Consider the following 25,849-nt stretch of genomic DNA (forward strand, 5'->3'; position numbering starts at 1 on the left):
ATCTGGCCAATAATAAAAAAAATACAGTAATTTACCATTTGAATAAATGAACAAATAAATTGTATGAAAATGTATTACAGGTAAAAATGATTTTTTACTGTATTTTTTACAGTAAAGATATACAACACTAGGCTTCATGGCGACACACAGTGGGTAGCACGATTGCCTCACAGCAAGAAGGTCGCTGGTTCGAGCCCCGGCTGGGTCAGTTGCCACTTTTGTGTGGAGTTTGCATGTTCTCCCTGTGTTTGCGTGGGTTTCCTCCGATTGTTTCCCCCACAATCCTAAGACATGCAGTACAGGTGAATTAAATAAGCTAAATTGCCTGTAATGTATGTGTGTGAATGCAAGAGTGGATGGGTGTTTCCCAGTGTTAAAGAGCCCATATTATACATGAAATAGGGTCATATTTAGGTTGTAAGGGTCTCCAACAACAGTCTAATATGCATGCAAGGTCATAAAACACTTTGATGGTCTTATAATCTGCATTTATTTTTACCTAATTATCCCAACGACTCCCATATGAATCGTTCAGCGATTCATTTGTTCCCAACCCCCTCCTCAGCGCGAAGCTAATCTGCGCTGATTGGACCGATGACAGCCTGCTGCGATTGGTCGACTGTGACAGGCTTCAGCACGAGACAGAGTGAAATGCCCAGCTGGTAATCAACTATATAAAAGTAGTCACAGTGCACACGCGCTTCATAGTGTAAGGCTTTTTTCACACACACACACAACCCTCCTCAGAAGAACTGGGGAGATCGACGCGAGTCTCTCTCTCTCCCTCTCCCTCTCTCTCTCTCACACACACACACAACGCTCCTCAGAAGAACTAGGGAAAGCGACGCGAGTCTCTCTCTCTCTCTCTCTCTCTCTCTCTCTCTCTCTCTCTCTCTCTCTCACACACACACACACACACACACACACACACACACACAACGCTCCTCAGAAAAACTAGGGAAAGCGACGCGAGTCTCTCTCTCTCTCTCTCTCACACACACACACAACGCTCCTCAGAAGAACTAGGGAAAGCGACGCGAGTCTCTCTCTCTCTCTCTCTCTCTCCTCTCTCTCTCTCTCTCTCTCTCTCTCTCACACACACACACACACACACACACACACACACACACACACACAACGCTCCTCAGAAGAACTAGGGAACGTGACACGAGTCTCCTGTCTCCTAGCTTACGATCGATCGCCATAGCAACGACAAACGGCAGTGGAACGCGAGCTCACAAAAGCCTTTAACGTTAAATCCGTAAACAAAGCGGCACGCGTCGCGTTTTTAACGTGGCTTACATGTGATAAGAGAATATAAAGAGTAACCGCGTGTACTGTACCAGGTTAACAACTCATCTTTGGGTAGAGACTGTCAATATTATCCATCTGAGCACAGCGTGTCTTCATTCGACCGGCGGCGTCTGTGTGTGTGTGTCTAGTGTTTTTTCTGTGTTAGTGGGCGGGGCCGCAGGTTTCAAATCTCCCTGGTTTGCGCGCGTAACTACTGGCGAGGCTTGTGTTTCGTGGCTGCGTCATCGCGAAACACCTAATGACTCGTTATCAAGGCGACTCGTTTGAAGCACTATGAGTCGACTCTTTTATAGATGAATCAATAGTTTTAAACACTGTACACTTACAGATTTCAGCCTTAGCTGGATATTTCACTTCACTTAGAGCTGTGTTACACACTACATGGAAGGGCATTTTCAAAAAGCCATAATATGGGCTCTTTAAGTTGTGGCTGGAAGGGCATCCGCTACGTAAAACATATACTGGATAAATTGGCGGTTCCTTCCTCTGTGGTGACCCCTGATTGATAAAGTGACTACACCAAAAAGAAAGTGAATTAATGAATGATATACAACACTGTAAATGCATGTACATCAACATAAATTGCGGTATGAAAGCTAATACAGTACTTTTGCTGTAAGTTTGATTTACAGTAAAATGCTGCCAGTAAGTTACTGTAAATTCTACAGTAAATTGTCAACAGTTTAAACTGTGTAAAATAGACAGATTTATGAAGATCCTCAACAATAGTGACAGTGCTCCTATTCTTATTAATCAACACATGAATTAACATGTGTAGCTGTTAATTCTTAACATTAACACCCGTCAACTCGACAAACGCGGGTAGATTTTAGCTGTGGCGGGTTAAATAGCCGCTCTGTCTCGCCACTTTGGCTGGTTGAAAATGATTTTTAAACTACCAGTGCTGGCTTGGCACTAGAGATTCGAATGTTAGTTTATTACCGGTTGTCAATATGCGTGCAAATGTGATCTTAGAATCGAAAAGCTGTTTGTGCGAGTTAAATAAAGCAGTTGAACAACAAATGAGAGGATGATCACATGCACGGCGAGACAAAGGCCATCATCACTCTTTAGTGTCAATCGTACTGCTGATGTGATGTGCGCGAGCATTTTAAAAGCTTGCTCTCATTTTCTTGCAAGAAGTAACTGTGTCTAGAAATGCAACTGGTGCGATTTGTTGTCTTTGAAGTAGACTGGATAAATGTGATGCTTGTGCATGCACAGTCCTGACGCTATTCTCTAGAGCTCGAGATTCTTTGGAAGCAGCAGCGTTTGCCGCTTTCGCTTTAACCATGCTTGGAACAGATTATTAATAGGTCTAACTTTAACCGTTTGCACGTTCAATGGTTTAATTATCACCCTTTACAATAACATTGCTTCAATAGGAGATTAACTATCCATTTATGTATAGTTAACTGGTGATCTGGGATCTTTAGCCAGGACAGACATTGTGCATAATTTTAGATCATTCATTCATTTTCTTTTCGGCTTATTCCCTTTATTAATCTGGGGTCACCACAGCAGAATAAACCACCAATTTATCCAGCATATGTTTTACATAGTGGATGCCCTTCTAGCTGCAACCCGTCACCAGGAAACATCCATACACACTCATTCACTACAGACAATTTAGCTTACCCAATTCACCTATTCAACACAGAAATGACAACTGACCTAGCCGAGGCTCAAACCAGCAACCTTCTTGCTGTGAGGCGATCGTGCTACCCACTGCGCCACCGTGGTGCTCTAATTTTAGATTCATGAGATTAATTTTTTTAAATGTCAATTATATTTTTTTACTTCTATTATTATTATTTTTACTTTTTGTTGCTATACAGCTATATTTTGCTTGTTTTGACACATTGTGTAAAAATTATCACAAGAAAATAATAAGTTTGGGTGCGGCCAGAGAGAAAATTGGTAAATCCTTAGTGTTGAGTACTGAAAATAAAGTCACGTGAAATAAAACTAATTGCAATGCGATGAAACCACAACCCAGAAAAAGGTTAAATGAATGAGAAGGCATGTGAACATAACACTACATTTTAATCTAGTAATTTTAGTAATTTTACCAAAATCAAATTTATGCATATAAAATATATTTTTCTAACAACAAAATTGTGGCTACTACTTGAAAACTACTAGCCACAGTGGCTGGTGATTTAAAAAGTTAATGTCAAGCCCTGTCTACACATAATATAATTGTGCAGCCCACAAATTTCAGTGCTATTTAAACTCCGTAATGTTTTTTTTTTTTTTTAAATGAGATGGAAAATGGCATCCATTAATTTAGTTTTATTTTGGAAATCACTAGCATTTCTGAGTCTTCGTTCTGCACAGATTTATTTGTCTCAGTATGTGCAGTTCACAGTCACTTTAGAGGAAACATTGCTTAGTACTCACTGACCAGGTCAGTTCATTTTAAGCCTTCTTAACAATCTGTGAAAGTGCCAGATGATCCTGGCTTTGGTCTTGTAATGCTGGAGGCAGTGATCTAAACACCACCTGCCCAATAAAGCCCTTGTGGGCTGCAAGCCCATACTTGTCCATCTTAGAAAAAAAAAACATAGCACAATCTTTCCTCTCCCGTCCGGTCGGGCCCTCTGCTGGTTTCCTACAGATGCAATATGATTAATGAGCCGTATAGGGATTCAGTCTTGATTGAGGGTCAGTATTGTTGTGCAACATCAGCGCTGCTCTTTTTGGGTCAGTTTTCAGCAAGCTCTTTCATGCTGTCAGATCTTGTGATGTCTTCTGCTCTTAGGTGAAGTGGGTAGCATCTCCCGCACTCGACTCTGGCTTTGGAACTTAACTGTTCCCTGATACTGTGGGAGTCTCCTCTCCCAAACTGGCAGGGGATCTGAGGGTGTGAAAGAAAGCCCTAGAACAGTCTCCAATGGCAACCATCCAGGATTCTTGCCGCAGCAAAAACATTCCGTAGCTTAGTGGGTAAATGGCTTGACTGTATGACCACACAGAGATGCACATATTGAAATTGTAGACAGGATCTGGTTGTCTGCAAGACATGGTTCATCTTCATCATTACAAAAAGGTCTTACAAGTTAAAATTAAAAGCTCATGCCAATGGTATAGACAAGCTGTTCATTTCAGCTTTCAGCTTTCCACTCTCCAAATCTTAAGGCTGAGTGATATGGCAAAAATTATATTGAGATATTTACCAGCAGCCCTCTGTCAATATTTTATGGCTGTTGAAATATCTGTGCATGTTGAGTTTTATGTATTTTCTTTGATGGATAACTCCAAATGTCAGATTTATTATTATTATTTTAATATATTTATAAAATTTGACTTATTTATTCATACCCTTGGCAAATTTGCACTTAAAGATACTTTTATTCAACTTTTTTTTTTACCTGAAAATTACACAGACATCTCCCAAAATACGATAAGACAATGTACAAGAGACATCATTGTGAAAAAAAAAGTTTTCTTTTATACCTTTTATAGCTTTTATACCTTCGAACTAAAAGGGATTATATATGCAGTAAAGCCTGAAAAGATTCATATCCCTGGTAGATTCTAACTGCCACTTTTTGTGTATGGACATTTTAACTGCATATTTTTAAATTGAAATATTAAATTCAATAACTAAAAAAACAACAATCCTTTTTATCTCTTTTTAAATCTATAATGTAAACAGTAATGTATAGTAAATGTTCCACATATCACCCAACATTTAAAAAAAGTCTTACAATTCTCTTAGCAAACATTATTCAACCCAACAACCATCTGTTAAATAATTTTGACTATGCATTTTAACTGGGGATTCATTTCCAAACGTGGTTTATTATTACACTTACACTACCAGTCAAAAGTTTGGGGTCAGTAGGATTTTTAAATGTTAAAAAAAAAAGCTTTTCCTGCTCACCAAGGCTGCATTTATTTTATCGTAAATACATAACAAATTGTAAAAATGTGAAATGTTATTGCACTATAAAATAACTGTTCAAAAGTAGTTTATGATTTAATTTAATATTTTATTCCAGTGATTTCAAAGATTTTTTAGCTTCATTCCAAAAAAAGGGTTATATGTGCATTAAAGCCTAAAATTATTCATACCCCTGGTAAATTGTAACTGCCACTTTTTGTATTGTATTTACATTTTCATATCATATTTTTAAATTAGAATATTAAATTCAATAACTAGAAAAAACAACCTATTTTATCTGTTTAATCTATAATGTAAACAGTAATGTATGGGAAATATTCCATATATCACTTTGCAGTTAAAAAAAGTTATTGTAAGCATTATTTAAGCGAACAACCATCTGTTAAATAATTTTGACAGGGCATTTTAACTGCGGATTAATTTCCAAACATATTTTATTATTACACTTACACTACCGGTCAAAAGTTTGAGGTCAATTGCGTTTTTAAATGTTTTAAAGAAGCTTATCCTGATCAAGGTTGCATATCTTTAATCAAAAATACAGTAAAAAATTGTGAAATGTTATTGCACTATAAAATAACTGTTCAAAAGTAGTTTATAATTTAATTTAATAATTTATTCCAGTGATTTTAAAGATGAATTTTCAGCTTCATTACTCCAGTTTTCAGAATCACATGATCCTTCAGAAATCACTCTAATATTATTATTATTATTATTATTATTATTATTATTATTATTATTATTATTATTATTATTATTATTATTATTATTATTATTATTATTAATGGTAATAGTAAAAAAAGCAATAATGACTGGAGTAATGATTTCATTTGAAACTACATACAGTAAGTAATAAATTAATATGTATAAAACATATATTTAATTCATTCATTTTCTTTTCGACTTAGTCCCTTTATTAATAGGTCACCACAGCAGAATGAACCGCCAACTTATCCAGCATATGTTTCACGTTACTGGGAAACCAATACACTCTCATTCGCACACATACATACACTATGGACAATTTGGCCTACCCAATTCACCTGTACCACATGTCTTTGGACTGTGGGGGGAAACCGGAGCACCCGGAGGAAACCCACACAAACGTAGGGAGAACATGCAAACTCCACACAGAAACGCCAACTGACCCAGGCGAGGCTCGAACCAGTGACCTTCTTGCTGTGAGGCGACAGCACTACCTACTGTGCCACTGCGTTGCCCTTAATATATATTTTACAATTTATTAAATTTTTTGCATTTCATAAATGCCACCTTGATGAACAGAATAATTTTATTTAAATTATTAAATAAGATTAATAATAATAAAAAATCTGACCCCAAACTTTTGACCGGTAGTATAATTACACTTACATTAATTGTACTATATATTTACTGCATGAAGAGCTTCAAAAACATATATGACAAAATTTTTAATGGTTTGCATTACTTCAATATAGGTACGCTTACAAGTTTAATCTGGATTAATCAAAACTTTATGAGTCTGCATTTTAAGGATGCACAAAATGTGTAAAACATTTATATTAAATCCAAATATGCTGATTTTCCATCTGCTTGCAAAAAAGGTTTTGGTTAGATTTGTTGGACCCCGTACTTTCTACAGAGGACCTTTGTGATGCTTCTTTCTATGAGATCAGTGAGGCCCAAATCTCCGCCTGTGGAAATGCTTTTGCTTGGCCCGTAATCCCCTTATTTGCAAGCAAAAGGCAGCTCATCGTGGGCTATTTTCACTGTCTGGCACAGGTACACTTGGAGGCTGCTGAAATCCTCCATGTCTCATTTGACCCTGGGTGGCACACTGTTCCTTGTTTACAATAAAATCTAGTCCTTCTCTCCATTGATGCCTGTTAATTACACAATGTTGTGAGGCATTGCTTCATCAGGCATAGCTGGAGTCACCCAAATCCTACACAACTGGTGCTGCCATGTGGAAAAGCCAGGGACACCCTCGGTAAGACTCTCGGTGCCCCTTGATCTAGGCTGGCAGAGGATAACAAGCCACCTTCACCCTCACAAAACACACACTGAGAAGGAAAGAGGGGGCCCCCAAATCTTCTTACCGGATTCACTGACACACAGGCCACAGATTTGAACATATAAACCTCATAAAAGAGAGCCAGATCCGCTAAGTGACTTTTCAAAGAAAATGTGGCTGAGTTCAAAAACACCATCTTGTTTACACTGCATAATGCTGTATAGCACAAAATCAAACAAACTGCGCTTAATGGATTCCCAAAAAGGCATCAGGAGGCACGGTAACCGGAGTGATGCAGCTCCTGTGAGAAAGCATCCAATCTGGAAGTTTGAGAGTGCCATGTTGCTTCACTTAAAGTGAATCTCTTTTTGATTAAATGTCAGGGGGGTATACTCTACTATTTTTGTGTATATATATATATATATATATATTTATATCATATTAACAATCCCACGAAAGAGGAAAGAGCCTTACAGTTGATGCATCTCTAAATACGTTAGTGCTCTGGTTCAGGTTTCCTTAGTCTTACAGCATCCCGACCGCTCTTGTCTTTCAGGCGACACTCTAAAATCGGCTCTATTGGCAGATAAAGCTCCTTACTGTTCTTCGTGCCCATGCAATGCTATTGCGTCCGTTTATCATATTGATCTCGGAGTGTGTTTTCAAATGTTTATTTCTTCTCAAGCCGAGATGGAAGGAATGCTTTGGAAAAAAGCCATTTCGTATTTACAGAATTTCTTCTTTAGCGTAGAGGAAGGCTGTAAGCCCAGATTGCAATATTTAGACTGTCAAAGTAGAACATGACAAGCATATTAAATTCCACCAATAGCGCACTTGTCGAAAAGTAACAATTGCACGCCTTGTCAAACCCCAGAGCTGGGAGGTGGTTGATACGGACCTAGGACATATGGTAAGAATATATTTTTTGCAATGAAAATTTAGACACACCTGTGTATGATTTCCAGCTGATCACATGATGTCTTGAGCAGTGAACGGTGACAACCTGTGAAAAGATTTATGACTCAAAGCGAGATGCATACAATACGACGCGAGGTATTGGTTTCGTCTTCCGTGGCAGAGTGAATTTATATTCGAGGCCTCCTCAAACCATAAAACCTGATGCGCTCCATTTGTGGCTTTGCATTCAAAGTCTGAAGATTTGAAATGTTTTTTGTGCTGAATTTGGGGAAGGAGTAGAAGTGATTGTCGTCAGATCCAGATCAAAAGTGATGTTTGCATTAGTCACTGGGCTTTCAGTAGTACCGCTACATCGAATGTATGTTTCTTTTCATAATGGGATGTGTCAGCTAATGCATCCTCCTGCATTTATAAAACTGCATAAAGGTCTATTGGTGAATCCAATAAATATATATATATATATATATATATATATATATATATATATATATATATATATATATATATATATATATATATATATATATATATATATATATATATAGTTGAAGTCAGAATTATTAGCCCTCCTGTTTATTTTTTCCCCCAATTTCTGTTTAACGGAGAAAATATTTTTTTAACACATTTCTAAACATAATAGTTTTAATAACTCATTTATGTTTTTCATGATTTATTTTATCTTTGCCATGATGACAGTAAATAATATTTTACTAGATATTTGTCAAGACACTTCTATACAGCTTAAAGTGACATTTAAAGGCTTAACTAGGTTAATTAGGTTAACTAGGCAGGTTAGAGAAATTAGGCAAGTTATTTTATGAAAATGGTTTGTTCTGGAGACTATCGAAAAAATAAAGCTTAAAGGGGCTAATAATGTTGACGTGAAAATTTTTTAAAAAAAATGTAAAACTGCTTTTATTTTAGCCGAAATAAAACAAATAAGACTTTCTCCAGAAGAAGAAATATTATCAGAAATCTTGTAAAAATGTCCCTGCTCTGTTAAACATCATTTGGGAAATATTTAAAAAAAGAAAAAAAATCTAAGTGGGGCAAATAATTCTGACTTCAATTGTAAATATATATATGCTGACAACAAATATATATATATATATATATATATATATATATATATATATATATATATATATATATATATATATATATATATATATATATATATATATATATATATATATATGTATATATATATATATATATATATTTGTATATATATATATATTGTATATATATATATATATATATATATATATATATATATATATATATATATATATATATATATATATATATATATATATATATATATATATATATATATATATATATATACAAGCAAACAAATGCTTTCTGATGAAAATTACAAGTTATTTGGGCCCAGGAAAAAGCAATTTTTTTTGTCTTACTTTTCAAGAGATTTGTATGAAAACCAGAAACACTGTTTTGAAAATATTGTTGGAGAGTTTGTCTTCATTGGTGCTGAATTATAAAAACTGCTGATGTTAAATCCTGACTTGGAGACTGAAAAAAAAGATCTATATATTTCTTCAGTAAAATTATTGTATTACACTCTCAGAAATAAGTGTACAAGAGTTGTCACTTGGATGGAACCTTTTCAAAAGGTACACATTTGTACTTAAAGGGTATATATTGGTACCTCAAAGGTATATATTAGTACCTAAACATTCCAAGATGTACACTTTTGTACTTTTCAGGTACTATGTACCCTTGAGGTATTAATAAAGACCCTTTATGTATAAATATGTACCTTTTGAAAAGGTACCACTCCAGTGTCAGCTCTTGTACCTTTATTTTTGAGAGTGTAGCTAAACAGAGATCATAAACTTTAAGATATGACAATACTGTTAAATGCACAATAACACATAGCAAGACTTCCCATGCTCAGCCTCATTAACCAATTCAGAGGAGCCTATGTTTGCCATCATCGCAGCACATACTGTACAGGCTTCTTGTTAAAAAAGACACGTGGATAAAAACATGCAATGCTGATGAATTATAGCTTTTCATTTGTTTTGAATGTTGTAAGTAATATGTTCAATCTAAACCAGTGGCCTGGTTGTCATTGTAAGAGTCTGGTCAACGTCAAATATTAATGCTTATGTGGTGAAATGTGTATGTAAGCAGTAAATATGCATACTGCATATGCGTTTTTGCTTGTATATTTCACATTTCTTTAGAAATGTTGTATACATTTGAGGACATGTATTTAACATTTAGCTACACTTCCAATTCGTTTGGTCTGTTGTTTAAAAAAGTTTCATCACTATTAATCATAGTTATCATTTTATAATAAGTCCATGGTGGTTTAATTATTTTAAGTTATTTTTAAATGAATTATTAACCCCCCTGAATGATTAGTCCCCCTGTTTATTTTTTCCCTAATTTTTGTTTAACGGAGAAAAGATTTTTTCAACACATTTCTAAACATAATAGTTTTATTAACCCATTTCTAATAACTGATTTATTTTATCTTTGCCATGGTGACAGTAAAAAATATTTTACTGGTCATTTTTCAAGACACTTCTATACAGCTTAAAGTGACATTTAAAGGCTCAACTAGGTTAATTAGGTTAACTAGGCAGGTTAGGGTAATTAGGCAAGTTATTGTATAATGATGGTTCGTTTTGTAGACCATCGGAAAAAATATAGCTTAAAGGGGCTAAGAATTTTGACCTTAAAATGGCTTTAAAAAATCATAAGAACAAAATAAAACAAATAAGACTTTCTCTTATTTCTCTTATTAGAAAAATTCCCTTGCCCTGTTAAACATAATTTGGGAAATATTTAAAAAAGAAAAATAATTTCAAATAGTTCTGATTTTAACTGTATATTTTAAAACTAGTAAAAAAAAATATTATCTTAGCTAAAGTATAATTAACGTTTATTTAAATGTGAAATCAAATTTATTAAGCTTTCTTGGGATGTTGTATTCATTTTCCAATATTTCCCAAATGCTGTTTAATGGAGAGAATAATTAATAACTTTCTAGTAACTAATTTATTTTGTCTATGCCATGATGATAGTACGTACAATTATACTAGTTATTTAGCAAAATACTAGTATTCAGTTTGCGTGTAAATTAAAGACTTACAGTAGGTTAGTTAGGTTTCTAGGCAAGTTAGGTTAATTAGGCAAGTCAATCAAAAATAATTTTATCTAAAAATAATAATAATTTTTAAGTGCGCTATTAATATTGTCATTTACAGGTTGTTTTATTTATAATGGTTGTATTCCAGTCAAACTAAAAGAAATCCAGAAGACAAAAAAGGAATTACCATAATCCTATGAAATTATATTGCCCTATTAAACATCTTTTAAGAAATATTTGAAAAATAAATATTATTTCACAGTAGGGGGCTAATTATTTTGTCTTCAACCTCACATTTCTTAATGACTTTCAATTTTCTGTGCAATTTACTTTAAAAAATTGTATGTTTTGTTTGTTTGTTTGTTTGTTATTTACAAAATAATTTATTTTTAATTTTTTATAATTTTTTATTATTTAATTATTTTTTACAATTTGAAAGCTTTATTTTGTTGTTCATTTGCCATCACATCAATCAGTTCTAAATGTTACTCTTTAAATTGTTTCTGATAATCAGATGAGCAAATAATACTCAACGACACCCAGCATATTTAACTTTACCTCTGTCTTACTGGTATCTGACACTTATGGTCCTTTCCTCTGCACATCAAGAATCCTATTAGCATGTGTAGTCTAGACACTAAACCCAATAGAGCTTAATCTGTTACGTGTTTGCCAACACTCGGAAAGATGCACTCAAATCTCATTAATTACTTTAGCGTGGAGTAATTCAATATCTACAGTGTGAACAAGTCAGCTGTCCTTAGAGGTCAATGATGGGGCTAAATGCAAATAAATATTTGAATACTAGCCATGAATGAAGCCTGATTAGTTACATGGATGAATGTGCTGGATAATACCGACAAATAACTGGTCCTTCTATTTGTGGTATGTTTTCCCCTTTTTGTGGACTCACAATAAGCAACTGAAAATTTAGCTCGTTCTCATTCCTCTCCTGCCTCTTTTTCCAGTTTCCAAACATCTGGAAACAATGGCTTGAAAGTAAAGACGCCCCATAAATCAGTTAGGGTATTTTTGCTTGTAGAGAGGATCAACATACCACAGAAATCTTTAGGAAAGCCATAAAAATCTGAAATGAAGGTGGTGGAATATTAAGATGAGCTGGCACTGTCCCAAGCAGCTTTAGATGCTTTTGATAGGCTTGCGTTTTCTCATCTGGTCTTTTTTGTATTCATGTTGAGTCAGACAGACTGATTTCTCTGTATGTCTTCAGTGAGATATGATTTAATTCGATAAATTTGTTTGTCAGTCCTGACAGAATAATTAGCCATAGGTTGCTTTGTGTGTTTTTATTTTTTATTTATTTATTTATTTTTTTTTTTGAGGGTGATAATTTGTTTTGCCTTTTAAATGACCCACCTTGCTTCCAACAAATGCCCACTTTACAGAATCTTCTTAAAACTGTTGAATAAAATGGTTGGTCATAATTTTTCATATCATTTTCACAACATTTTGAATATCCTGTCTTGCATTACAGAATACGTTAGCATTTTTTGAGTACTTTCATTCAGCAGGTACACATTAAATTAATCAAAACTTAATTAATCCTGCATTTGGATCTTAAAAATTTTTGGTTTTCAAATAAATGCTGTTCTTTTCAAATGTCATTTTAATTAAAGAATCCTGAAAATCTATAACACAGTTTCCACAATAATGTTGATCAACTATTTATAACACTGATAATAGTAGGAAATTGTTTATTGATATATATATGTCATCATGTAACCGATGACACTGGACAACAAAGTCGAGGGTCCAAATGCAGTTTATTTACTCAGAGTCTTGCAGGCAATGGTCAAACAGGAACAAACAGTAGCATTAGGGTAATTTAGAGAGTAGTCATGGTCAAAGGCAAAGAGGTCGGTGCATGTGGCAAACAGCATAAACAATAAAACAAGGCAAGGATCAAAAGGCATGAGGAGTGAGTGAGTGAGTGAGTGAGTGAGTGAGTGAGTGAGCATGTGCTGGTCATATGCTCCATCTGATTAGTCCATCATGAGCTTCCAGCTGTGTGAGTGCAATCAGGGAGATAAATGGAAGTGGTGTGTGTGTGCAGTGCATGATGGGATTTGTAATTTGAATCAGTGGTATATGTGTAGTTCTCCAGCGATCTGCACATCCTAGATAACTGGTGATCGTGGCACATTGATATTGAAATTTAACAGGGTAATGATGATGTGTAAAAATTTCAATTAGTCCAATAAAAGTTAATAATATCATTAAAAATATTATTTATTAATCTTAGTTAACATTAATTTTGACATAATTTTAACAAATGCTTTGATTTTATTGTGTATTTAGTAAATATGTAATGGAATTGAGCTAATAAGAACTAATAACAAGCAGATGGATTGTTGCTGTCTACTATTAAAAAGGATTATAAATGATGTGATGTTGTTCCTTAGTCAATATTAATTAGTAGATAATGAACATTATTGTGAAGTGTTATTCAAATATAATATTAAATGAGAATATTTTGTTGACAGACTGAACCTCAACTGTATGTACTGTACCATTTGAATATTTCACTGTAGTATAAACGGTTGTGTAATTTAAACTGTTACAGGACAAATTAGTATCCCTCCTGTGAAATTTGTATTCTTTTTCAAATATTTCCAATGTGACGTTTAATAGAGCAAGGGTATTTTCACAATATTTTATTATTTTTTTATATAAAAAAAACCCATATATATATATATAAAATTAAAGTCAATATTGTTAGCCTCTTAAGAATTTAGTGTTATTTTTGATTAGTTAAGAACAAACTAATGTTGCCCAAAGACTTGCCTAATAAACCAAACTTGTCTAGTTAAGTTAAATTACCCTATATTGCCTTTAAATCAAATACTATGGCAGTATCTTGCAAAATAAAGTAAATTATCAAATACTGCCATCATGGCAATGACAAAAGAAATGTGTAATTACAAAATTATGTTAAAAAATGTGTCTAAAACGTCACAGGAAGGCTAATAAGTTTGCCTGTATCTTTATGATTATGAATAAAATGTTTTTTTTAAACATTTCCTTTAAATATTGACTAAAAATTAAATTAAATTCAAATAAAAAATGCATTTGCAGTTAATCCAATTCATTAATATGCCATTTATATTGCAAGCAAAACATACTCTAACACATTTCTCTTGTTTCTGTGTTCTTACTTTGTTTCCTAAAGCAGGAACAAGAGACCAGCTACACCATCTTGAGGTCGAAGGGTACAAATGTTACACTGAATGGACTGAAACCTGACACCACCTACCTGCTTCAGATCAGAGCTCGTACGGCTGCCGGTTACGGCAGTAGCAGCCGCAAGTTTGAGTTCGAGACCAGCCCCGACTGTAAGCATTTACATATTTACTGTCATACTGTTTCCTATTTACAGTCACATTCACCAGTCCATTCACAGCTGTGCAGAACAAAGAACAATACAGACAACGGCTCACGATTCCCTTGGCTTCTCAGCCCATACACCATGTCGCAAGTCATTCACACAGTATAAACCATTGGTAAAACGAAACAAGCTGCAGCTTTTGTCCCGTGATGGCAGCTGTTGTCTGCAGCACTATTAAGCACTTAGACTGCACATTCTGTAAACGCTGTATTGTGGAGCAGCATTGCTGAAGGCCTTTTTATCTAATGAAAACCTTTATTGGAAATCAATGCACACTCATGTAATGAAACGATACCATGAATGGCTCTCCACAGGTTTCTGAGCACAATCTGTAATCTATAGGCGCCTCAGCGCATATAGCTGGTGTGTAATGTACACCAAGATGCTATTGAGATCTTAATTTATGCAGAAAATGATGTGCATATGGAATTATATTTCTAATTGTATTCATGATGAAAGATGGATTTATATTTATAGTGTCTGAAATTAATAGAATCATAAATGTTTTATTTAAATGATATGGTAGAGGTTTATTTCTCAGTATGAATTGATTAATTAATCTGATAATTGAATACTGGGAAAAAAGACTGCAGATCTTAAAGTATAAAAGTATCAATTGTTTTGGAATAATTTGTTTGGCATTTCCATTTACGCCAGCGTGACACCCTCCTGCTGCTATTATTTTCTCACAAAATGTGCTTTTCTTTGCCGTCTCTCAATATGTGTCAACACCATGAAATGCAAAAGACTGTGTGCTGTCATGTCGCATATTTATGATAAATATTTCAACTCTAGGATTTAACATTGATTAAGAATGGTTTGAGAAGTAAGGATTGTTTTCAACCTACTATCATCTCCATCTCCTAAAGAAAAACAGTTCACATAGTTAACTAAATTGCACTAAACTGCAATTAAATTAAATTAAATTAAATTAATTAAATTAATTAAATTAAATTAAATTAAATTAAATTAAATTAAATTAAATTAAATTAAATTAAATTAAATTAAATTAAATTAAATTAAATTAAATTATTAATTAAATAAGGCCAGGCCATTTATATTAAAGTTCTTTACATATATTTCTCTATAATTAAAATTTACTAAAATAAAAAATAATAATAATAATAATTTATTAAAATTAATAATACACTTACCCTCCAATAATTAATTTTAGTGTGTGTTCTAAACCCACAAGAAAAAATGCTGATTGTTTGAAAGGTTGTGTTTAGGGCTAGTATTGAGGTACGGGGGTAAAACAGAGATTGAATAGTTCAAAAATCCTTAATTTAAGTACCCATAAAGTGTGTGTGTTTGAAATCCACAATTACTTGTTTATACACTGCCTTTTTATTTGTATTTGTGTGCATCTAAGTTTGTATGAAGTATTTTTTTGGTAACACTTTACAATAACATTACATAAATAATAATGTGTTCATACGTAAACTAAACATTACTTTACTTTGATTTAAGGATGAGTTAATGTATGCGCTAATCATCAACGAACAACATGAGTCACATGAGTTCATGTTAGTATATGTTAGTATTTAATTGTTTGTTAATTAATGTAATAATTACCACATTCATTTATGATTAATTTAACCATCATGAACTCATGATATGTCAATGTATAATTGTATTGTGACTTTACTTGAAGGGGCACATCATCCTTAACCAATTCTTAACTACTCATGAACTCCTAATGCACATCCGTGTAGTGCGTTTACGCTGAATAACAATAGAAAAGTGTTCTGTCTGCGTCAATATGAACAGTTTAAACACAAGAGTTCATGAGTAGTTAAGGATGAGTTAATGATGATGTGCCCCTCCAAGTAAAGTCATGACATAATTATACATTAACAGCTCATGTGTTCATGTTGGTGACATTTAGCTTAAACTTAAATGTTAATTAATACAATAATTAACAACATGTACTAACAAGTAATTAAGGTAGCCTTTATTCACACATGAAATCTTGTGACTCATGTAGTCATGATTAGTGTGTGCCTTAACTCATTATTAACTCATAATGAAATAATTTTTAGTTTACATATTGATACGTCATTATTCATGGACTGTTATTGTAAAGTGTTTCCATTTTTTTTAGTTATTATTATGATCTGAGGACAGGGGATTTTAGGGTTGTTGACAGGTTAGGTCATTAGCTGATTTCTGTTAATAAACCTTCAGCAGCAAGTAAGGCTCTTAGAAAGCTACGAAATCTGTATTGTAATGTGTTCCTAAAGTGTCTCTTTCTTTCTTTTACCCCAGCCTTTTCCATCTCCAGTGAGAACAGCCAAGTAGTGCTGATCGCTATCTCCTCCGCCGTGGCCATCATTCTCCTCACTGTAGTGCTCTACATTGTGATTAGCAGGTCTGTCTGTCACTCAAGCCACAGTCACGCAGGGGTTTAAGTGTGCCCATCTTGAAGCTGTCACTTTGCTGTCTCAAGTCTCTCCCCAGGACCCTTGATCTCCTATCCTTCAGATATGAAGTATGAAAATGTGTGCCCCTTCATGTCTGATGCCTATATATAGTTGTAGACGATTCACTTGGCAGAAGCTGTGTTATTTTTCCTGCCCCTGCTTTGCCGAATGTAACGGGCACCATGAGACTCAAGTGTCATGTCATGCAGAGGGGCTGATTTTGGCAGACTGCTCCATTGAAAGAGCGCATGAATCTATGGCTTATTATAAGACCCCAGAACACTGTCATGCCTCATAGCAAAGCAAAATAGCCAAACATTTCTGCGGTTCCTGGCTCTAGCTTTTTGCCTGTGCAGGTTTTAGTCTCTTTGAACATCATGTAGAGAAGAAAATGTTCTAACTAAAGATGTTAAGAATAATTAATAATAATTCAGAATAATTAATACTTTTCATTACTTCAATTAACAGGTTTTGCAGGTACAGTAAGTCCAAACATCCGGACGAAAAGAGGCTGCCTTTTGGTAACGGCCACTGTGAGTATATATCTCAATGCTCCTTCAGTCTTGCCAGTTTTCAGGTTCTTTCCAGGTGTTTAATACTCCTTCCTTGCAAATAGCAAAAATCAAAACATAGTTTTTGCTGTGGTATTTATTTTTAAATGTCAGACAGCCCACAAGAACCCAGTAGCAGTGGAGGTTTTTATAATATCCCTTTGCTCCTGAGTTACAGCTAGCCAGTTGTCCATATGCTACCATTTTTCACACTGGCAGAAGTATCAGGAAGGAAATTTAATGGAGGCCCACACAATTTCTCTTAGATTAACCTGCATGAGGTGCCCTGTAGGACTATAGCTTAGGTAGCTGATTAGGTCATTTGTAATAGACCTATCCATCTTCAAACCCAGCAAATTGCGTTTCTTGACAACCTTAGCTTCCTATCGTTAAGATTCAAATCAACAACCACTGCACGGGAATATGTTTTTTTTTTCCACTGGACCTCCCAGGCACAAGCATTAGTATTTTTACAGTCCAAGGCAATTTTTGCTCAAGACAGATATGCCTATATTTGTTCCCTACCTTGTTAACTCAAAATGTGAGTTATTTAATTAATTCAGTATGATAAACACAATTAACATTTTTATATGTATAATTTCAGGCCTAATGTCAAAATGTTTTCTGAGTTGACAAATTAATTATGTATAATATATCTCTCCAAGTAATTATTTTAATAAAATGTATGTTTCCTCATAGTCTTTAAAGCAAAGTGTCTTGTTTCTGATAGTTTTAAAGTGTGTAGGTGATGGTTAGTAATCCCTTCCCTCCACCGACATGTCACTTATGTGAGATTGCCGCAATTAACAAATGACAATGATTCAGTTATTTCCTGATAAACAAAATTAAGTTCTGCCCTTCTTTTTTTCTCACTCAAGATATCTTTTACAATACACACAAAAAAAACTATATTTAGAGGAAAAGACCATCACAGCTTATGCTTCACACCAATGTTTTAACATAAGCACAGTTTCCTTTCTTAGTAGATGACAAATTGTCTTCTCATTTTCTAGCAATGTATACTAAGCCAGTAAATATCAATGTTAGAAAATGAGGCTACACACTTAGAAATAAAGGTACAAATTTGTCACTGGGCTGCCTGATACCTTTTTAAAAGGTACACTTTTGTACCATACAGGTAGACATTAGTACCTTTAGGCTACACTTTTGATACACTTTTAAGGAACTATGAGGCACAAATAAAAGCAGGGTATTTTCAAGCATTATTGCTTTGTTGTCATTATTCAATAAATTTTGTCACATATGGTTCCAATTTCTTACATCCGCAAAATTTTGCCAAGCAACAATAAATATGGCCACACCTTTTAGATATGCTGTGTTTTTTTTTAAGAAACATTGAAAAAATCTTATTGATTTGATAGTATTTTCTTTTTCCAAAACATTTTTGTCTTTTTGGTAACACTTTATTTTGATGGTCCATTTAAGTATTAGTAGATTGTCTGCTTAATATACTGCTCTGCTTGATACTGTTCCTTCAACAGACATTTAACTGACTAAAAGAAACTTTGCAAGTACATGTCAACTTACACTAACCCTAATTCTAACCCTAACCCCAGCCTAACAGTCTACTTAATCTAATGAGAATTAGTTGTCATGTAGATGCAATGTAACTTAAATTCAACAAACGGACCATCAAAATAAAGTGTGACTATCTTTTTTTCTATATCTAGTTGTTTACCAAACTATGATTGATCTATTCTGTCCTGCACATATTCAAGCATAGTTGACTTTAAACTCTAAAAATGATATGTAATTTTAACCCAAATCTGAAGGAAAAATTGACCATTAGTGAATCAATTAGATAACCAGATAACTAGATAACTTAAACCAGTGGTTTGGTTTGGTTTGGTTTACCCAAAATTAGAAAGAATGAATGTCAAAATAATGGAAAAGCTATGCAGAATTGAACCATTAACTACTGTTCATTTCATCAACGAAAATAAGATCATAATATAAATAAGTATTTATATATAGAATATAATTTATAGATGAAATAATGCATTGTTAATAAATTAGATGAGCAGGTCAGAGCATGCACATTCAGCCATGTTACTTACACTTGACTTCTGTTTGTGTCAAGCCATTTTTATTTGATTTCTTTTTCAGTGAGACTGCCTGGCATCAAGACTTATGTGGACCCGCATACTTATGAAGACCCGAGTCAAGCCGTGCATGAATTCGCCAAGGAACTGGATGCGTCTTGTATTGCCATTGACAAAGTCGTTGGGGCAGGTATGAAGTGGTATCCCTTACTTTTTTGGCGCGGTAAAACAAAGTTACCTGCAAAAATGCACTTGTAACAAACATGGCAGGTGGTGTAAATGAGAATCATTTAACACCACAGCTGGAGGTGTGTGGCTTTGAGATGGGGAAAGGGTTCCTCCCAGTGCTCATCCTCACTGCCTCAATGCCTTTAATAGACTGCCTGCTGCCAGAGCAGAGGAGCATGGGTAAGCAGAGCACACCTCCGGCTGGGATATTATATTTCACCCCCCACAGCTCTCTCTCTCTCAGTATCCCTGATGTCTTAAACAGCGAAGCACATATCAAGATAATGCCTTGTGATTCATGGCTCTGTAGACAATGCTGCAGAACCTGGCAAATAAAGAATCCCCTCACTTTTGATGTACCACTGTAAAGTCGGAATACAAACAACAGGGCTTACACACTACAAATAAGCTTGCTCCGTAGTTCATATGTCACTTCTATTGTAAATCACCGTTTTATGGCTTTCATAGTGTTTGGCAAGCAATGAAAAAAAGGAAATGTTTTTGTATGGGACTTGGAAAATGATCCATTAGCATCATTTTGGTACACAGACAGTCATTTGTCTACATAGCTTATCAGAGCAATCACTGCTGCGGATTAAGCCAGGCTGATATTTAAGATGGTCAACATCATCTGAGTGCTGGCCAAGTCCAGTGTGGCCACTGTTTAGACAGCTTGCAATTATTCCGACTAACTTTTTCCAGACACCAAGCCTGGATTTCACCCATCTCTCCAAACTTGCATGGGAAATAAAGTAATTGCACATCGCATTACGCAAACAAGACACAGCCCTGGCCTGAATGTCTTGAAAGTGACATCATTTTTACCCAAATGTCCATCCAAGTCTCTGTCAACATCATCCTTTTAGGAGCTCTGAACTCCTGCTGAGGCCTTTGAAGTTTGCCTTACACCTCTGGAAATTAATATAAGCCAAGGATCTGTTCATCAGCAAATAAAACTGACCAGTCCTGCTTTTCCTAGCCACAGATTATCCTTAAATCAGACAACATGCTTAAATTTACACTAACGGGAGTTGGTATATAAGTTTTTGATGTTTATGAAACAACTTTGCTCATGAAGACTGAATAATATTACAATAAAATGAATTTTTTGTTTAATGTTGAATAAATGTTTTATATATTAACATGTATTTAACATGTATGGGTTTTGTCAGATGATCTGTCAGATTTGTCAGTGTCAGATGATCTGAGAAGTCATTCCAATATGCTGACTTGCTTGACAGTAATTAATTTCAAAAATTCGGATGCATAATATTAATATAATTATGCAAATATGTTTCCATTCTTTACACTGGGCTTTGAAGTATTTGGTGTTGTTAACTTTGTTAGCATTGTTTCAATAGTCTTCATAGTAAATCATACCTGTCAACACTACCGTTTTTCCTGGAAGTCTCCCATATTTCAGACCCATCTCCCGCCCCCCTCCCGTTTTGTTATTTCTCCCAGAAAACTTACATAATTTCAACCCCCCAGTCCTCAGCATTTTGGTACAGTCTGTAAAACCCCCAGGTCGTCAACTTTGGTATAGGATCTGATCACAGAGGCCGCCCGAAACAAGCTTCATAGTACAGTTACTCCACAGTACACAGTAGCCGGTTCTCAACAGTGTTATTCAGACACCTCACCCCTGAACCTAACCGGATTTTCAGGGACAAATGTTGGCAGGTATGTAGTAAGTAGTCCTAAAAAACACTAAAACACTAATGTGATCATTCTGACTGCCTCCATTTTGAGTTGCAGTCTCCACAGTTTTTGAACACACTGTAGTAAGATTCAAAACATTAAAAAGACAAATGTGACTCTGGTCCACAAAACATAAGGGTCAGTTTTTTTTTGTGGTTTTTTATTGATTATTTCACTTACCCCACTGGCAGGTAATTTAACTTGTTTTAAAGAAAACCTCTTAATTGTGACTTATTTTTTGATATTTGTACTGGAAACAAGACAAAATAAAGTAAGAAAAGCATTTTTTTTCTATTGTGGTTATTCAATTTCTGTACCTGCATAATGTTAGACTCCCCCAGAAAACTATCAAATAGTGCTATTCAAGCTATCTTGTGAAGTATTCAAATTGCATTATTTATCGCTGAAAATATTTGTAGCCCAAATATTGTGCAGCCTTAATGTATGTAGGATAGGACAATAATTAGTTGAGAAATTACAATTTACAGTCAAGCCCAAAATTATTATACCCCAGGGCTATGAATAATATCGGGCATGACTTTATATGTTTATATGTTTATATCTGGAATATGAGTGTTCAAAAACAACATAAAAGAATATTTGAGAAAATAGCTTATCATTTTATTAAATAAATTGTGTGTTTTGAAATAAATACGGTAGGAGATTTACAAAATATCTTCATAGAACATATTATATCTTAATGATATTTAGCACATTATATATCCTAGTTAATTTAACATAAAATAAAAATGGATAACTTTGCGCTTTTTTGATTTTGGCTAGCCCTACAAATATCCTTGCACAGCCTAAGACTGGTTTTGTGGTCCAGTGTCACACATATCAACATTACTATATTCTTTTCCAATGTCACAGTTAACTCCAACATACCTGACAAAAGTCTTGTCGCTTATTGAAGTTTTAGGAACAACAAATAATAACTTGACTTCTAGTTGATCATTTGGTATCAGAAGTTGCTTATATGAAAAGCAAATGCCTCTAGATTATGAGCATGCCTTATTTTTTGATTATTTAGGACAGTAAATTCTGACTTTGCTTAGACAAAGTCTTGTCACTTAACAGCAATAATGTACAGTATAGAATACTGTTAATGGTGCAGTGGAAAAAAAGAATTAATATTGTGTATGACTCCCATGAGCTTGGAGGACTGCATCCATACATCTCTGACATGCTTAATAATGTTCATGTCTGGTGACTGGGCTGGCCAATCCTGGAGCACATTGACCTTCTTTGCTTTCAGGAACTTGTGGAAAATGTGAAGGCTGAAATATGAGGAGTGCTATCCTCATGAAGAATTTGCCCTCTCTTGTGGTTTGTAATGAAATGGGCAGCACAACTGTGTGGATACCTCAGGTTGTCGATGTTGCCATCCACTCTGCAGATCTCTTGCATGCCCCCATACTGAATGTATCCCCAAACTATGATTTTTCCTTCAACAAACTTGACTGATTTCTGTGAGAATCTTGAGTCCATGCGGGTTACAATGGGCCTTCTGCAGTATTTGTGATGACTTGGATGTAGTTCAACAGATGATTCATCGGAAAAATCTACCTTCAGCCACTTTTCCAAATGATCAACTAGAAGTCAAGTTATTATTTGTTGCACTTACAATTGGGATAGATGACAGGACTTTTGTCAGGGAGTGTACATAAAGGATTACTCCTATTTTACCACAAATATTAAAGGAAGTCTACAGCTAATTCCTACTTGACAATTTCTATCGTTCTGCATATCCCTGTTATATCTATTTGTCTCTCATGCAGACACAGTTTATATGTAATTCTTAAATCTGGCAACTGCAGTGAGGGGAGTTAATTAGCATGAATACAATTTAATTAGAAATCAGTGCGTCACACATTTGCCATAATTTTCTTGAAAATAATGTCTCAACAGGGGAGTTTGGAGAGGTGTGTAGTGGCAGACTGAAGCTGCCATCTAAGAAGGAGATCTGCGTGGCCATCAAGACACTCAAAGCTGGATACACAGAGAAACAAAGACGGGACTTTCTCAGTGAAGCGAGCATCATGGGACAGTTTGATCACCCCAACATCATCAGACTGGAGGGTGTGGTAACACGCAGTAAGTTTAGTAACATTTATTCCATGCACTCACTAAAGTTTGCACTCAGTTTGCATTCCTGTTTAAAAATAAGTTCTGATTCCTTTTTTAAATCCCATGTATAATCCCATGGGCGGCGCAGTGGGTAGCACTGTCACCTCACAGCAAGTAGGTCACTGGTTCAAGCCTCAGCTGGGTCAGTTTGTATTTCTGTAAGGAGTTTGCATGTTCTCCCCATGTTCGCTTGGGTTTTCTCCAGGTGCTCCTGTTTCCCCCACTTAAAATGTAGTGTATGTGTGTGAATGAGAGTGTATGGGTGGTTTCCAGTGATGGGTTGCAGCTGGAAGGGCATCCGTTGCATGAAACATACAGTATGCTAGATAAATTGGCAGTTCATTCCGCTGTGGTGACCCCTGATTAATAAAGAGACTAAGCCAAAATGAAAATGAACAAATGAATGAATTATCCCATGTTACAGGAGAAAGATAAATGTCTTTTTGTTTTTTTACTACATCTAATATGAACAGCCTGAGATTATTTTCAGTGCTGTATAGTGAGTTGAATTCGTTCAGAAGATTCATCTATCATGTTTAGATTTTTTAAAGTTGTTAGTTCAGAGCTCGTCCTTCTGGGAGTATCCCATATAAAGCATTAGCTGTTTCCAGTTATGGAATATTAGCGAATGTCATGATGTTGGCAAATCTCTTGCACAGAAAGCCACTGTTTTATTGACCTCTTTCTCGTAACATCCAGCTCGAGACAATTCACAGAGGGCAGTAAATCACCTATGGCTGTAAATATCCCTAGATCAGTCTCTATTATGTATCATGATCAAAGCAAAACTCTCTAATCCAATCCACAAGCCTTCTCAATGGCTATATGGTGCCATTTTCAGTTTTTCTCTTTTTCTCTAATAATAAAATATGTTAAAAAAAGTTGACATTTGACCTAATCTGGCTTTATAAAGACATTTTGTTTTTCATAACAGATCATTTTGCTTCAAATTATACTTCAAAATGTGTGTGAATTACCAATTGTACCCAAAATATTTTATATTTAAGGGTTTAGTCACTTGAGAACATTGGTACAGCCTGTTAGTGTCCATATGCAGTCAATTGAATGCCGAAAAATCAAAGTGGGTCAGATGTGCATGTGAGTATAAAACTTGACTGTTGATATTACATCACTTACATTGTCTGAAAAATTGGATTTAGTGGATTTAGTATCAATGTAGTCAGTGTATTAAAATCACCTTTAAAATCATAAGGTTTTTTTTATGTATTTTTGTTTGTTTATTTATATATTTTAAATACTTGATTTTTAATTTACTCATTTATTCATTCATTCATTCATTCATTTGCTAAAAATTTTTTCAGTACTTTAGTAATTTTTGAGCAAAATGAAAAGTTTTTGTAAAACTATTTTATTTGTGTTTTATTGTTGCAAACAAACACACACACACAAATCTTTACATTTCTACTAAGCAATAAAAAACTTTCTGTTCCCGGCAACTTCGTGCTTCGTTTTACTTTAAGCAGTTTTGGAATGGAATGTAACTTTTTTCCTTTCATGTCCGTAATTCGTCATAAAATGAGGATTATGTTGCTTGAGTAAGTCTTACCATGCTCACACTTCAGCATTCTTGACTGGAAATAATGAAAAAAATCATTTTGAATGTAAATTGTGGCCGTTGCTTTGGAAGGAACAGTGTTGTGTGCATGTGTGTATTTAGAGAGGTGGTGTACTTTGCGTGTGATTGAAAGTAAGTCTGGGGTGCAGAGTTTGGGCTGTGGGGCCAGCGGAGGTTGGCATGTGTCTCCTGTAGCCTCTGACGTGACATGATTTATTAACTCTGCCCTGTTAATTCTTAATAATCCAGTGACTTTCACACCCCATTTAACCTGCTGCTTTTGGCCCTACGTTAGGCAAAATATTTGTGGAGCGGCAATTGCTGCTTCACAGAGATGAAGGGGCCGTGATACTGATTTCGAGTGGGATTTCAGGATCAAAAGTTTACCTAGTGATGTGTGGTTTTAGTGTGTGAGTTTTTTTTTCTTTTAGAAATGGTTTCATGTTTTTAGATAGACAGATAATCTAATTTGTGGAATATTCTACTAATTTTAATTATGCACATTTTAT

The 25,849-nt window shown here is 34.7% G+C and overlaps 1 protein-coding gene across 3 annotated transcripts in view; it reads left to right on the forward strand.

The window, feature by feature from the left end:
* The window catches only part of epha3 (eph receptor A3), a 202,178-nt gene that overhangs the window by 124,982 nt on the left and 51,347 nt on the right, over positions 1-25,849 (forward strand). For 2 of the 3 annotated variants that reach the window (XM_056464942.1, XM_056464944.1), the window contains exons 7-11: positions 14,453-14,615; positions 16,937-17,039; positions 17,560-17,624; positions 19,770-19,895; positions 23,546-23,731. In XM_056464942.1, the coding sequence (XP_056320917.1) occupies positions 14,453-14,615; positions 16,937-17,039; positions 17,560-17,624; positions 19,770-19,895; positions 23,546-23,731 (643 nt within the window). The remainder of the gene's footprint in view (positions 1-14,452; positions 14,616-16,936; positions 17,040-17,559; positions 17,625-19,769; positions 19,896-23,545; positions 23,732-25,849) is intronic. The other variant, XM_056464943.1, reaches the window with a different exon arrangement.

The sequence above is a fragment of the Danio aesculapii genome, chromosome 9 (assembly GCF_903798145.1).
Source record: "Danio aesculapii chromosome 9, fDanAes4.1, whole genome shotgun sequence".
NCBI lineage: Eukaryota > Metazoa > Chordata > Actinopteri > Cypriniformes > Danionidae > Danio > Danio aesculapii.